This window comes from Boleophthalmus pectinirostris, unplaced genomic scaffold (assembly GCF_026225935.1).
Source record: "Boleophthalmus pectinirostris isolate CB_2022bp ecotype Guang Dong unplaced genomic scaffold, ASM2622593v1 HiC_scaffold_22, whole genome shotgun sequence".
NCBI classification, from domain to species: domain Eukaryota; kingdom Metazoa; phylum Chordata; class Actinopteri; order Gobiiformes; family Gobiidae; genus Boleophthalmus; species Boleophthalmus pectinirostris.
This window is the reverse complement of record NW_026571190.1, coordinates 12,711,017-12,725,083: the sequence shown is the minus strand read 5'-3', so window position 1 is coordinate 12,725,083 and position 14,067 is coordinate 12,711,017. Positions and strand designations below refer to the sequence as shown.

The following is a 14,067-nucleotide window of genomic DNA, read 5'->3' as shown; positions in this document are numbered from 1 at the left end:
ACTTTCAAAAAGCAAGGTGTAAAATTCTGCTTTCCAAAGGATAGATTTTAATTTTTTTTATCATTCCTACATAAAACATAATGACTATAAATTAAGTTTTTTTGTTTTGTTTGATTGCATTCATTTCAGTGTCTAGTTGTTAAAATACTGTTACCATAAATTTAGGAGTCCCTGTTGAAATGACAAAAATTACAAATCACACTGTTGAGTATAGACAAGCCCAAATTTAATCGGTCAAATATTGATCAGTACAATTTGTCAGTCCTGTGTAGCTCAAGGACAGACACGGGAAAAAAGTGTACAGCATTTTATAATTTAAAAAGAGTGCGCAAAGAAGTGGTGCTACAAATGCATATGATATTTAGAGCATGGTTTTGTGAAGGAGCAGATGAAAAATGTACAAATTGAAGGAGACAGTTGTAGAAAAAAGGTGCAAATACAGAACTTCTGTCAGTGTAAAAAAGAAAAGTTTGAATGAATTTAGAATATACATATTGTTTGAGTGAATTTGGCTATATTTTTTGACAAATTTTTGTTGGTAGGTTTAGTTTGAATAAACCCCCCCTTATTGAAAAAAGTAAACAAATTGTGTGGTTGTCGCTTAGATCAGGGTTTCCCAAATTGGGGGTCAGGACAAATGTCGCAATGAACCACACGTATAAATCATATTAAACAAGATTTAACTTGTTTTGTCACTTAAAATTGTTACCGATGCCAATTAGATTAATTTTTTTTTCAGTTGTATGGTTAGTTGATGTGAATCGTTACATTCAGCCCTCACTGTTAGCGGTGGCTACATGCTTGCTGCTGGGATTGCACATAGAGGAGTTCAACAGCACTACTCAGAACAAACAAAGCACATCTCTTCATTCAAAATCTCCAAACCATATTGTGCAGGGGAAAAGTCGCCATAATAATTAAAACAATTATGCATTAGAAACTCTGCTACTTTATCTAATCAGTCTTTGCTCTGAAAAGAACAGCTATAGAATTAGTTTTCAAATTGCAGTTCAGTTAAAGGTGCATTCCAAGCTAAGCTGTAACTGTTTAGCCTGCAATGTTCCACAGTATGGCATTAAACCCATCCACCTAATTAATTCTTTTGATCATACGTGTGTTTATTACCAAGAGATTCTGCTCGTCTCTATGGAGATAAATACATTTATGTTCATTTGTGGAACATTGGTGAAACAATATCTCCACTGGGAAAAGTTTCCAGACTCAACATCGGAAAATGTACATAGTGCCCTTTTAATAATTTGGACTCAATAGTGTCAGTTCTTATTTAGTTTTGTTTGGTGAAGACATAGTTCTGATGATATAGTCGGAAAGCATACATTTCTACTGCAATGTCAGTAGAAAACATTATAAATAACTAACATTTGCTTAAATTACAACCACATCCGTTTTCATAAGATCTACATATGCAGAATTAATGGGACATGCAATGTAAAATCACAATATGAAAATGGTTTGGAAGAACTTTAAGGTTCTGGGATTATGAATGTTGTAGTAAATTTTAAATAGAACTGCACTGGCTGAGATGTTCAAGAGCCCATTTTAAAACAACAAGCTTTCTGTCAATACAGCAACAGCCAAATGCAGATACATAGAAATATATAATGCACCAATAATAAGTCAATCTACAGTGCTTTCTATCACAAACAGGTGACATTTCAAAAGAACTTGCTTCACTTTGTGTTATTTTTTACAATTCTTCTAAAACAACTGACCCAATGTCATCTAAACTATACATTAGGGCTGCACAAATTGCAAATGTGAGTTACTGTGACAAAAGAACCTAACTGGTTTTAATAATTAGAGAAATGTTTGTGCCCATTTGTTGTTAATATGGACATTTGAGTCTGAAATTAAGTTGATTAAGCTGATTGATCAAAATAAAATTCAAATTAAAACATATCGGGATGTTGCTTCTTCTAACTAAAAAGAGATTTAAGCCATTTCTTTAAAGATATAAATTAAAAGTGTTGTACATATAATTCAAAAGTTGTTTTAATTTCTTAATTTAGTCCTTATTTTCCAGTGCATTTCAGCTTACTGTGTCAAACTAGTATACTTAAATATTGAACATCGTTATCAAATATATATGTATTGTGCAGCTCTAATCGACTTTTTTTTTTACATGCCTCTAGTTGTCAAAGATCTAAAAGGTTTCTTCAAAATACACAGCATAATTTGGATAATGATAATAATATGGTGAAACTATTATAGAATACGTGAGTAAACTACTTTAGTGGATTAAATGGGCAGAATTGTTCATTCTGCTCAATAGATTAAAATAACATTCACATTCATTGTTGACTTTGAGGAAAAGAACAAACCAAGCCATCATCTACAAAAGTTCCTACCACCTGCCATTTAAAAACAATAGAAATCTTAAAACAAAATACAAAGGAAAAACAAACAAACTTAAACGGGACATTCAAGATGGCCGACCACTGTAGGGGACGTTCACATTAAAACCTATGGACTTCAGTGTATTGTGGTAAATTTGATAAAATGTTCAAAATGGCAAATCAAAGACAAGCAATCACACCGTACACTGTAATAACAAAATATCTAGTAACGTAATTAGTTCAAATGACTTCTATAGACAGTTTTGAGTAGTTTTAACTAGAATTATTAACTTGGTGAAGAAAATTATTTGACTTGTTTCAATATATTGCTTCTCATTTAAAGCAAGACAATTTTTTATTTATTTATTTATTTATTTTTCCGGATATGTAGATTAATGTTGGTGTACTAAGTGACTTTTCGGCCTCTTGCTTGCCTCCATAGAGATATTATTTTGACTGGACTGTTTCACGGTATGGCATTAAACTTATTCATTTTGCTTTTTTAGTTTAATTCCAAATGAAGAAAATTGCCTTGAAAAACATCGTTGTTGTATGTGGGGTTGCCTCTTCTCAGATCTGACCTGTAACTTGGTTTTTGGGCATGCATGTCTCTTGTTTAATGCCATAAAGTACTGTGAAACATTTTAGATAAACTAATAACATCTCAATCCATGTCGCGAAGCAAGTGGCCAAAACCAGAAAAGAAAAGATCCACCTTAAGATGCTGTCCAAGAAAGCCATTTTGAACACAGTAAACCTAAAAATGCAGCTATAATTGGTCTGGTGTTCCCCTTGCAGTCCTGTTGTTATTCTACATATACGAGGGTGACAGAAAATTACATTTAAAATCCCCCCACCCTTCAGTGCAGTAGCAGAGCTTGTCTTCAGAAAAACATCCTTCTTATAGTTGTATATTTTAAAACAAACAAGACGTATTTGGTGGCACAGTCTTTCACAGTGAAGTGGTGATCTTGTCATGTTGCAACCTCTTCTTTTATTTTTCATTAAATTTTTTTCCTACATAAATTAAATAACTTTGTCGAACTTGTGTCCCATAATGTCAGGAAAGTGTGTGGCCCGTTCCCATTCGTCAGTGCAGTGTGAAGATCTAGACAAATCCTATTTCTCAAAACTTGCATCCTCAAAACCTCAACTCCTCAACTTTTAAAATGGTCTGTTATAGCATAATGTTCTATCTGTAGCCTTGTGTTTTTCAAGCAGCTTTTTCTCCCTCTGTTGTCAGCAGAGGGCGTCAAACACTTATCCAAGCATTCAGAAACATACATTGATTAATTTCTAGTGTTGAAGATAAGAAAAAAAAAAAGTCAGCTTTGATGTCAACTTAAATGAGATTTTGTACAAAATAGAATCTTTTTTCTATTCTCAGGAAAATTTAGCTTTTTTCACATCAAATCAGTATTTTTATAATAATATTTTTTGTGTGTGTGTGTGATTATATGACAGTACTCTATGTATGTATGTATGTATGTATGTATGTATGTATGTATGTATGTATATATAGTTTAAAGATGAATTAATTAACTAATGATCATGAACATCCCTGATACTGGATGCACTGTGTACCTTTTATGGTGCAGTGCCAGACACCTGTTTATCTCCATGAGACATTACATTGCCTGAAATGTTACAGTATGGCATTAAACCTATCTATCACATGGAAAGAAACAGCTAGCCCAAACAGACCAAATTAAAGGTCTGGTGGGGCTAGATCTTGCCAAATTGTGGAACATTACAGGCAAAGTAGAGGAGACAAGAAAGTAGTGTTCCCACCAATCACCAACCCACCACAAAAGTGACACAATGCACCTTTAAGCTATATAACAAGCTTAAATCTTCAAAGGCGGAATAATGTAAAATACAACTTCGTAAACGGAGAATGGAGTTGAGGTTTTGACGATCCAAGTTTTGTAGAAAATTTGACTCTCCTGGACTCTCACATGAATGGGGCCTAGGCTGCCACGTGTCCGATCAGGTAGATGTTGTCGTAGAGATGTCCCACGAAGTCATCAGAAACATTGTGTGCGGCGCGACGGGTGTTTCGGATGAACTCGCGCTTGGACATTTTGTTTTTGACGTGAGGACTGGTCAGGTCAATGGACAGCAGGATGAGACTGTAGCACAGCACGTACACCGCATCTGCACAAAGATATAAACGCATACGGTTTACTGAACTGGTCAATAAGCTGCATGAAATGGGCGTGAAGAATTGGGACTAGGGAAAGACATTCAGCTGGAATGTCTCATCAACATTATGATGCTGAGGCACAGAACCTGGGTGATATTTACGAAGGAACACAGTTATAACATGATTGAAAGCTCATTGAAATAAATTTGCACGTCTCATTTATATTGTAAAAATAAATAAATAAAAAATATTAATATATATTATTATTTTGTTTTATACAAGCATGAGAGCATAACATGTGTTCTTTAAAGGTCTTATATTACGCAGAGCATTTCTGTGAGCATTACGTCATGTTAGAATATTGCTCCCTCAAAAACATACCTGAAGTTGTGGTTTGTTTCATTCACATATGTTTGAATAGTCCTTTATTATTAGTCTACTTCAAAACTTAAAATGCTCTGTTCAACCTTGTGGTATCAAGTTAAAAGCTACCTTTTACCTTTTGTTCAGTAAACAATTCCAGGGCTGAAATTTTCCAAATGATTCTAATGAAGGTGTATGGAGCTCAAAAACACAGTGTAGCACTTCTGTTTTTTCTGGTTGAGAGAAGAGCTCTGCCTAAATATGCAGGATTTGTGTGTTAACATGTGAATGAAACAAAACACAACTCCAGGTATTTTTTGATGAAGAAACAACATTATAATAAAGATCAGAAAATTGGTCCCTTAAAGTTAGACTTCTTTTACTTCAGTATTTCCCAGATCTGTGTAACCCAAACATGCACAGTACACTAATCCTCCTGTGTCCCTGGGGTCTGCGCTGTTTTGCTTTGTTATATCTGTCTTAAATTTCACAGTTTGAATATGTGTTTAGCATGACGTCACATTCACCATTAGGGACAAACAGAAGTAGAAACTGAAGTGCAGACCATGGCCTCAGCCTGAGACCCATTACTCTAATCCACTTAATCTACAGAGTTTGTGCTTCTCTGTGGTCTGCTCACAGGACCAGAGATCTGGACAGGACTAGTCTGGGATTACTGAAATAAACCTGGATTAGCCTCTGTATTTGTCTGATCCACAAGTTAATGCACCCTAAACACAGACCTCTACTACCAAATTGGACAGAGCGGACATGTTACAGAGTACGGTCTGGAAGGATGAAATTAAACTTATTTTTGTTGTGTTTGTGTCCCCAATACATGACAGGCAGCTAACAGCATCTGAGGTTAAATAGGGATTGTAGTAAGGTTTTCACAGTCAGTTGAAGCAAATGTACTCAATGTCTAGTTTCATTTTCTACTTTTTATGTAGTTTTTATTTAATACTAATGCTAATATACAACACTTTTCCAGAGGCTCAGTCGGCTTTCAATTTTATGCATTAGGACCCTCAGACCCCACATTCATTCTAGGCAGTGTGGGTGAAGTGATGTAAGTACGTGGACGTAAGGAAGTGCTTAAGGACACAAAAACAGTATGTATTAGAGACGTGGTTCCCAACCTGTGGAGTGGGACCAACTACGTCATCAAAATTCAAATTCAAAAAAGTTTATTGTCAATTCTTCATATGAAACATATGAAGAATCAAAATTGTGTTTCTCGCTCCCAAGCGTATAAATAAATAAATAAATGATAAATGGAAAAGTCCAAGTGTTCTTTGGGGAGATGTAGATTCCTAGCTTCCTGGCACCCTGATGGTTAGAGAGGGGGTAGAGTGCAGCATCCTAATAGTGACAGCATTGTGGATGAGACGGGTGGTGTACATGTCTTGCAGGCAGTGTTGGGAAGTAACAGATTACATGTACCAGAGTTACTTAATCAGAGTACAAATTATGAGTAACTGTATTCGGCTACAGTTACTGTTTAAGTGAGTGGTAATTAGATTACACTTACTAGGTTGAAATAAATGGATTACACAGAGGTATTTTCCTGTTGTCACATTTTGGGCTAAATTCATTTTTCTTTTTTTTCCGGTAATTCCACTCATTGCCGGACACTAAATCAGGTCTAAAACCAGATCTAAACCAGGTCTAAACCCAGGTCCAAACCAGCTCTAAAACCAGCTCTAAACCAGCTCTAAAACCAGGTCTAAACTAGGTCTAAACTAGGACTAAAACCAGAACTAAAACCAGGTCTAAACCAGGTCCAAACTAGGTCTAAACCAGGTCTAAACCAGGTCTAAACCAGGTCCAGGTCTAAAACCAGGTCTAAAACCAGGTTTAAACCAGGTCTAAAACCAGGTCTAAACTATGTCTCAAACAGGACTAAACCATGCAGTGCGGACCATGTCTCCTCGTCTTCTATCAATACTATTTCTAATTTGGTTAAGTAAAGTCTGGGTTTTTTATTGTCTTTTATCAGACAAAATATCTTATGTGAAGATGTCCGAGTCTTTGCTTCTCTACAGCAAATCAAGTAATCCAAAGTATTCAGATTACATTACTCACTTTAAGTAATTTAATAGATTACGTTACAAACTACATTTTGGGGTATGTAATCTGTAATCTGTAGGGGAATACATTTTAAAAGTAACCTTCCCAACACTGCTTGCAGGGAGGGGAGTGGTGCACTAATGATCTTCCTGGCTGTGTTCACTATGCGCTGCAGGGTTCTCCTGTTGTGGTCAGTGCAGAATGTAGTCATGATGGTTGGTGAGGCACTTGCCCACCTGAGTTTTCGCAGGAAGTGGAAGAGCTGCTAGGCTTTCTTCACCAGTGATGCACTGAATTTTATGCTGCTCACTCTTTCCACAGCAGCACCATTGATGGTCAGTGGTGGGTCTTGTTGTCGACTTCCAGAGAGGAAGTAATCTTGCTGACATTCAGCTGGAGGTTCTTGTCTCTGCACCACGTGGTCAGAAGGTCTACCTCTTTCCTGTAGTGAGTCTCATCGCCCTTGGTGATGAGACCCACCAGAGTTGTGTCATCCAGGAACTTCACAAGGTGGTTAGTGCTGTAGGTTGTTGTGCAGTCAAGTGTTAGCAGGGTGAAGAGCAGAGGATAGAGCACGCAGCCTTGGGGAGTTCCTGTGCTCAGAGTGAATGGTGCTTGAGGTATTGTTGCCAGTGTGTATTGCTTGTGGTATTTGGTTGAGGAAGTCTAGCAGTCAGCTGCAGAGGGAGGTGCTGAGACCCAGCTTGTCGAGTTTGCAGATGAGAAGTGATGAAAAGTACTATATGCAATTTAAAATAAAAATAATGGCACATATTTTATTAGAAAAGGGAAGAAATTATCATTAGGAATACTTCTTATCTTTTATGTCCTTTAAAAACAAAAAAAAACAAAAAAACATCATGTACCACTGCACTAGAGCCACAGCCACACTCTCCCATCCCCATACTAACCTTACCTGACCAACCAGAACCACATGCTTTGAGAAAACTTTACAAAGATGAGTGGATCTGGAGCCTTATCCTGTCCCCCTGATTTCAGAGAGCATGATTGACAGGCAGATTAACCAATCAGAGAGACGCATGCTCTGTTCGCATCAAAAACAAACATCTACGTAAAGGACTGAGAAACTGTGCAGATTTTCACAGAATCAGCAATTGAAGCACCAAACTATTACTTATGTCGGGAAATAGAAGTTACATATTTAGATCTGAATGTTACAAGAATTTTTGAAAGGAGATGTCTTCCACATTTGAGGGTCACATGCTCAAATTAGCGGTTATGGTTGGATCATCTAAAATTTGGATGGAGTTTTTTCACGCTTTATTGTCCGATTCCAGTTTTTTCCGGATTCAGACAGAATGTAGAAGTTACTGGCTTGTCAGGCAAGTACTAACCAGGCCCAAGAGATATCAGGCATTCTCAGGTATGTCTGTGTTGAGCTTTTCTGTTTGTTGTGTGCTTATTTCAGCAGATTGTTACAAAGTCCAGTATGTTGTTTGTTTAAGCCCTCACCTGGACTGAGGCCGAGCTCACGCACCAGTCCGGGGTTACAGGTGCAGAAGCGATGACTGAATTTAGTGATGAGGGTCTCCAGGTACTCGCCCCTCTCCTCTGGGGCGTGGATGTGTCTGAAGAAGTCTCTCAGGGCGTTGGGCAGAAACTGATTACTGAAATTATGCAGTGTCACCAGCTCATCCAGGACGTCCCGCCTGTGTACATACCACTATACCAGTACTTTAAATGGTAAAACATGAGGCAATAAGTGATTGACTGATTGACTTGACTGATCATTGGAATATACTGTTACTGATGTACCTGATGTAAATATAGAAAATTTGTTTTCTATATTTACCCAATTATATTTTTTATTAATTGTATTTCTATTTAATCACCAGAGTTAGTTTTACCTCTCGTCAAGGTAAATCCGCAGCATCTTCCAGTTGAGCCTCCTGGTGTAGAAAATGAACTTGGCCAGCTCTGTGGGGTGGTCCACCAGAATGCTTTTAGATAAGAAGTAACCAATACCCTGTACATAGAGAGAGAGGGCCAGATCAAATATTATGCAAAATGTATATATAAATAACATGACTGCCACCAGAATTGAGATCCATGCATTGCAAAAGCAGAATGTTCGGACAAATATTTTAATCTGATTAAATTAAAATAGCAGGCCAAACTGAAAAATCAAACCTTCGTTAAATCCAGTTGAGAGAAAGGCCCAGACATCTTCCCTGTCCACAAATGCACAAAGTACTTCCCTGTGCACGTTTTCAAAAACAAAATGGTCTGTGTTTCAGCTAAAATAGTTTGAAGTATGTCTGTCGGCATCGCCATATTTGTTTTTGGTTTTTTAACACTCAGACATTTATTCAGAGAATTATTCTGGCCAGCTGGTTTATCTTCATAAGATATAACATTTCTTATTCTTAACAATTTTGTGGAAACGTTAATAAATAATACCTCTTGTGGGTTAGCGTTAAACGTAAGACAGCCTTCATCAAGCTGGAGGTAAAGTCTTCTATAGGAGAATCCATCGGGTAGTGTTCTGTTGTAGATAGAGCAGTGTCCCCATGTGGATTTGCACAGTCTGTATGAACAAGAAAAAAATTTTAAAGCAGTATTCTATATTCTGTGTATGTAAATTTAGTTATGGTTGATCAATAGTTAAAAAATTATTTGGTGGAAAAACACAACATTAAACTAATCTATCCCCGTAGAGACAAGCAAGTTACAGATATGTTCAAATCTAACTTTAAAGCCTACTAAAACTGCAGTTATGAGCAACAAATCCACACAGTGTAATCTGCCTCACTAGAGCACGAACAAAAAAATACTTTGCAAAACACATGCAAATCTGAGTTCACTGTTCACACTAAATGTATACAAAATACATGATTTATCCCTTTAGCTACAACCAAGTGTTCCCAACTTTTAAAAGTATGTATATATTACAAAATTAAATATGTATTCTGTAAAATATATGTCTATACATATTTTCTTCATAGTCACAACATAGATTCAATTGCATAATAATTAGTTGCTGATACTTGCTGCTACTACTGGTAACTACAATCCAACTAACTCTTTCTACTATTACACACAGGTGCATGCTATTTTACCTGGCAAATATAGAATGTCTGTATTTTAAAGAGATATGATTTTCTGGATGCCAGGAAAGCTGCTTTTACCAATACTGCATAGTAATTTCAATAAAACCCACCTATTTAATCTAGCAAATTACCATATTGCATTAGCACAGAGAAACATTAAAATCATGCTAAAATCATGGTTACTTGAAAAGCACATCTGTGACCAAAGTAAATAATGTCATTTCTTTGTGCTGATTTTGTGCTGCCTGCCGCCATGCCTATTGTCCTGAATCATTGTGGTTGACTTTTGTTGTTGTTGTCTATGGCTTTTGTGCATTGACCCCATTCAAATAAATAAATAAAAATAAAACATAGCAATATAGCAATATATTGTGCAGCCAAATAGTTACAACAATTATTAGCCTAAGCAAAGCAGTCTCACCCCTGCCACAGATACTCATCGTTGCCCAGGCCGTGCCATACACAGCTGGCCAGGCACAGGTCAGTGGCGTTCAGGTATGATAGGATGGTGATGCCCAGCTCTGGAGGTAGCATCTCCAGGTCGATGAAGCCATGCTGTTCCTTACCTGGTGGAAACACATGAAGACCTAAATCAGGACTTAAGGCAATCATGATAACATCAGACATGAGCACTACTTCATTTAAGCCAATGTAAGAAACCATCAGCCATCTTTGTCAGAACTTGGGTAGTGCAAAATTTTTGTTTTTGCAATATGTTGTTGATTCATTTTGTGTAGCCTTTTGAAAGCTAAAATATTGGGAGCGATGGGAAGCCTTAGAATATGGATAGAAATATCAATGGAAAACGTGAAAATGTATGTTTAATAGAGGCATTCAACAGTATTGTCAACACCATTGGCTGTATGTATTGTTTATACCAGGAGTCATTAACTGGCGGACCGGTGGTCCGAGTCTGGACCCAGACGCCATCCCATATGGACCCAGGCAGGGTCAGCCCGATCTTCTCCATACCACTGTTCCAATTGTGAAAGGTATCGATGCTCCCCGTTAACACCGCGAGCTGTCAAGTTATCACCATGAACTCATAAAACAGCAGCATGTAGCCTATAACTTTGTACACAACTCACCACACATCAGCCCGGATCAGAAGCACTGAGTTCAGGTAACAGCAGCAGGTAACAGCAGCAGCCAACAGCAGTAGAGGCACAGCAGCACTCACTGTAGCGCACAGTTCCTCAGGATGGGATTGAGAGTCCAGCCCTTGGTCTTGTGCAGTCCTCTGAGCGCATTGATCAGATAGGTCTGGAGGCTCTGTCATCCATGTGCTGTTTCCAGACGGGGACGAGCAAGAACAGTGCGCAATGGACTGGGTCCGAGCAGGTCTGTGCCGTCGTCTGCGCGCTGGTTCCGTGTGAGGAAAGTGAGAATGCGCTGTGGACTACAGGTCTGGGTGGGCTGCTCCTGCCCTGCGCGGCTGGTTCCGAGGTAATGCAAAGCATCCAGACAGAAGCATGAATCCCATTTGGCTCATTATATGTTGTTCTGAGCAGCCCGTCCGTAAACTTGGTTCTTCCCGGGGAAGAACCACTTCCCGCTCCAGCTCATCTGAGCCTAGCCTGAACCAGAGCTGCTCCCACTGGTTCAGGACTAGTCTGACTGTAGCATTTCTTGCACTAGGCTAAATGCAGTTCATTTTATAAGCTGAACCAATTGAATAGGGCCTATTCAGTTTACACTCTAAACTTCACACCACTGTATTAAAAAGGACAAACAAACATACAAACCAATCATGATGCTACTTAGCCAAGTCGAGATGTGAAAGCTAAAGAAAAAAGGGAAATTCGAGCTGCTATTTTTTTTATAAATTTTTTTCTGAAATTCAGCACTTTAATGATTAAGATGTACAATTTAGCTATTTTATTTATTTTCTCTAATTGATTTTAAACTGGAGCCCTATATCTAATGTAGGACTACTGTGTGTTTCAGTGTTAACAGTACATTTTGTTGAAATGTTTTTAACTTGTATTTTCATTAATTTGACAGACTATTGTTCATACATTCAGGCATTGAAAAAACTAGGCTACTATCACAATCATAATGCAAGTTAGACATTATGATGTCCCAGACCTCTGCTTGAGGAGATTTTCTTACCCTTGGTTTATACCTTGTTCATAAAGTACATTTATGGTGTGTTTTTACCTCCTCGGCGTGATCTTAGCAGATGGTAGATGTCAGGGCCGTAGCAGTGCTGAGGACCTCTCCTCTGGCCTCCATCTCTCCCTGTACACATAAACACTGTTTACATTTTCATACATGATGACATCCCAGTCACTTGGTAAACAAATAAAAATGACTTACATTGTATTCTTCTAAATTAACAGTATTCTTAATTCATTGTATTCTTCTAAAATAAGAGTGTTAAATTGATAATAATAAATTGAAGTGTAAGCGACATAGTTGTTAATGAAATTGCAAAATATATGTAAAAAAACAACTGCAATATAATTCTGAATCACTTTACAACAACATAGCAGCTGTTACATATTAAACACATTTTATTTTTATTACCGTGGTCGCTTCTTCTTCCTGCTTGCTCAGCCAAGTGGTCTACAAGCTCTTCCTGAAGGTGGTGTTGTTGTCTGGGAGGCAGCCTCCAAAGTGCTTGACCCATCTACATCAGAGAAAAACAGTAAAATGTTACATTCAATGGAATGAAATAGGAATAACATTTTATTTCATTCATGCACACTGGGTCTGAGTAATGATTTTTATTCTTTCAAATTTGACATATAGTGGAATCTAGTGAAGAGATTATTTTTGAAGAAATGTAAATCGTTAATTGTTGATGGTAGTATAAAAATCATCTTTGATCATTCTAGTTAAAGGTCCACAGTGTAACTTTTCTGGTTGACAGTCCACCACCTACTTGTCTACATAGAGATCCTTAGGTATAATGTGAATGATAGGCATTAAAGTTATATCAGTAGAGTAAAGCAGGCAACATTACCAGGCCAACTTACAGGTCAGATCTGTGGAAAGGCAACCCATGCACAAGGCATTTTGTTTTTATTTTTTTATTTGCAATAAAAAACAAAAAAACACTAGTTTTTGAACAAATGCAGACTTTACTGCCATTCTGTGTGGAAAATTTTAAAAGCAAAGTAATAACATCATACTGGAGAAAAGTAGGTGACGGATCTTGCACAGAAAAGTTACATAGAGCACCTTTAAAACATATACAGTGTGCTACTGTCACTTGTAAATAAATTGATTTCACAGGCACCAGAACAGCCCATTGATGACCGAAACTATTCTCGATACTGCCATCAAAGGCGACTATACTGGAGCAAACGTGAATACAGAGCCCTATTATAACGCCTATTGTAAACCTATGGGCACAATGGCATGAAGCGTCTTTTTAGTGACTATTAATAGATGCTACATCCTTTCCCGTTCGCGTTAGCTGGGTTGCATAAACAAATCCATTGCTCTGTTGTAAACATCAACGCTGGAAGTTCCAACATCAAGGTAGATTGACCAAAAGACCCGCCTTTTCGTAAAATACCATTGGTCCACACGCCACTAAAGCAATAAAATGTACGCCTCATTGGTTAACATAGACATCACTCCTTTTAACATCGTTACAAATCCCAGTTATCATTTTCCACAAGTTTTGGGTTTTCTAAAAGATGTAGACAGAAAACACTTCAAATAAAACTTGAAGTATTGCTTATCTAACAAAATGTATGACTTGCAATATCAGTGACAGTAACCTGCTTACCTGAGTGAAGCTATTCCTCGGGATGTGCGCGTAAGGACAACCAAAAGCGACTTATTTCTCACGAAGGATCCCAGAAGGACATTAAGGAAATAGCAGATAAAAATAACTAAAATAAATATGCTGGAGGTTGAGGGAGAGGCTTCATTTCACTGCCTTTACAGAGAGCTCGCCCATTTGTTTTGCCCCAGCGCCCCCTGTCACTACAGACCACGCCCCCTTTCCTTCTTCCTGTCTCACGTCACTTCAAAACTGAAATAATACCATTTAATTAAATATGTAAATATTTTTAGCACATATTTGAAATATGAAAAAGAATAC

At 37.5% G+C, this 14,067-nt stretch overlaps 1 protein-coding gene across 2 annotated transcripts; it reads right to left on the bottom strand.

Moving 5' to 3' along the window:
* Positions 1-204: 204 nt before the first annotated feature.
* On the bottom strand, positions 205-13,956 carry fbxo8 (F-box protein 8). 2 transcript variants are annotated; one of them, XR_008632827.1, is made up of 9 exons: positions 13,750-13,956; positions 12,537-12,639; positions 12,168-12,248; positions 10,429-10,573; positions 9,358-9,484; positions 8,805-8,923; positions 8,410-8,606; positions 7,173-7,675; positions 4,386-4,514 (listed from the first exon to the last, which is right to left on the bottom strand). XR_008632827.1 is itself a non-coding variant. In XM_020920158.2 (8 exons), the coding sequence occupies exons 2-8, from the start codon at positions 12,637-12,639 to the stop codon at positions 4,327-4,329; spliced, it is 960 nt and encodes a 319-aa protein (XP_020775817.1). In that variant the 5' UTR covers positions 13,750-13,956; the 3' UTR covers positions 205-4,326. The 2 variants fall into 2 exon arrangements, 1 of the variants encoding a protein (XP_020775817.1); XM_020920158.2 differs by lacking the exon at positions 7,173-7,675 and having other exon boundaries at positions 205-4,514.
* Positions 13,957-14,067: the final 111 nt, after the last annotated feature.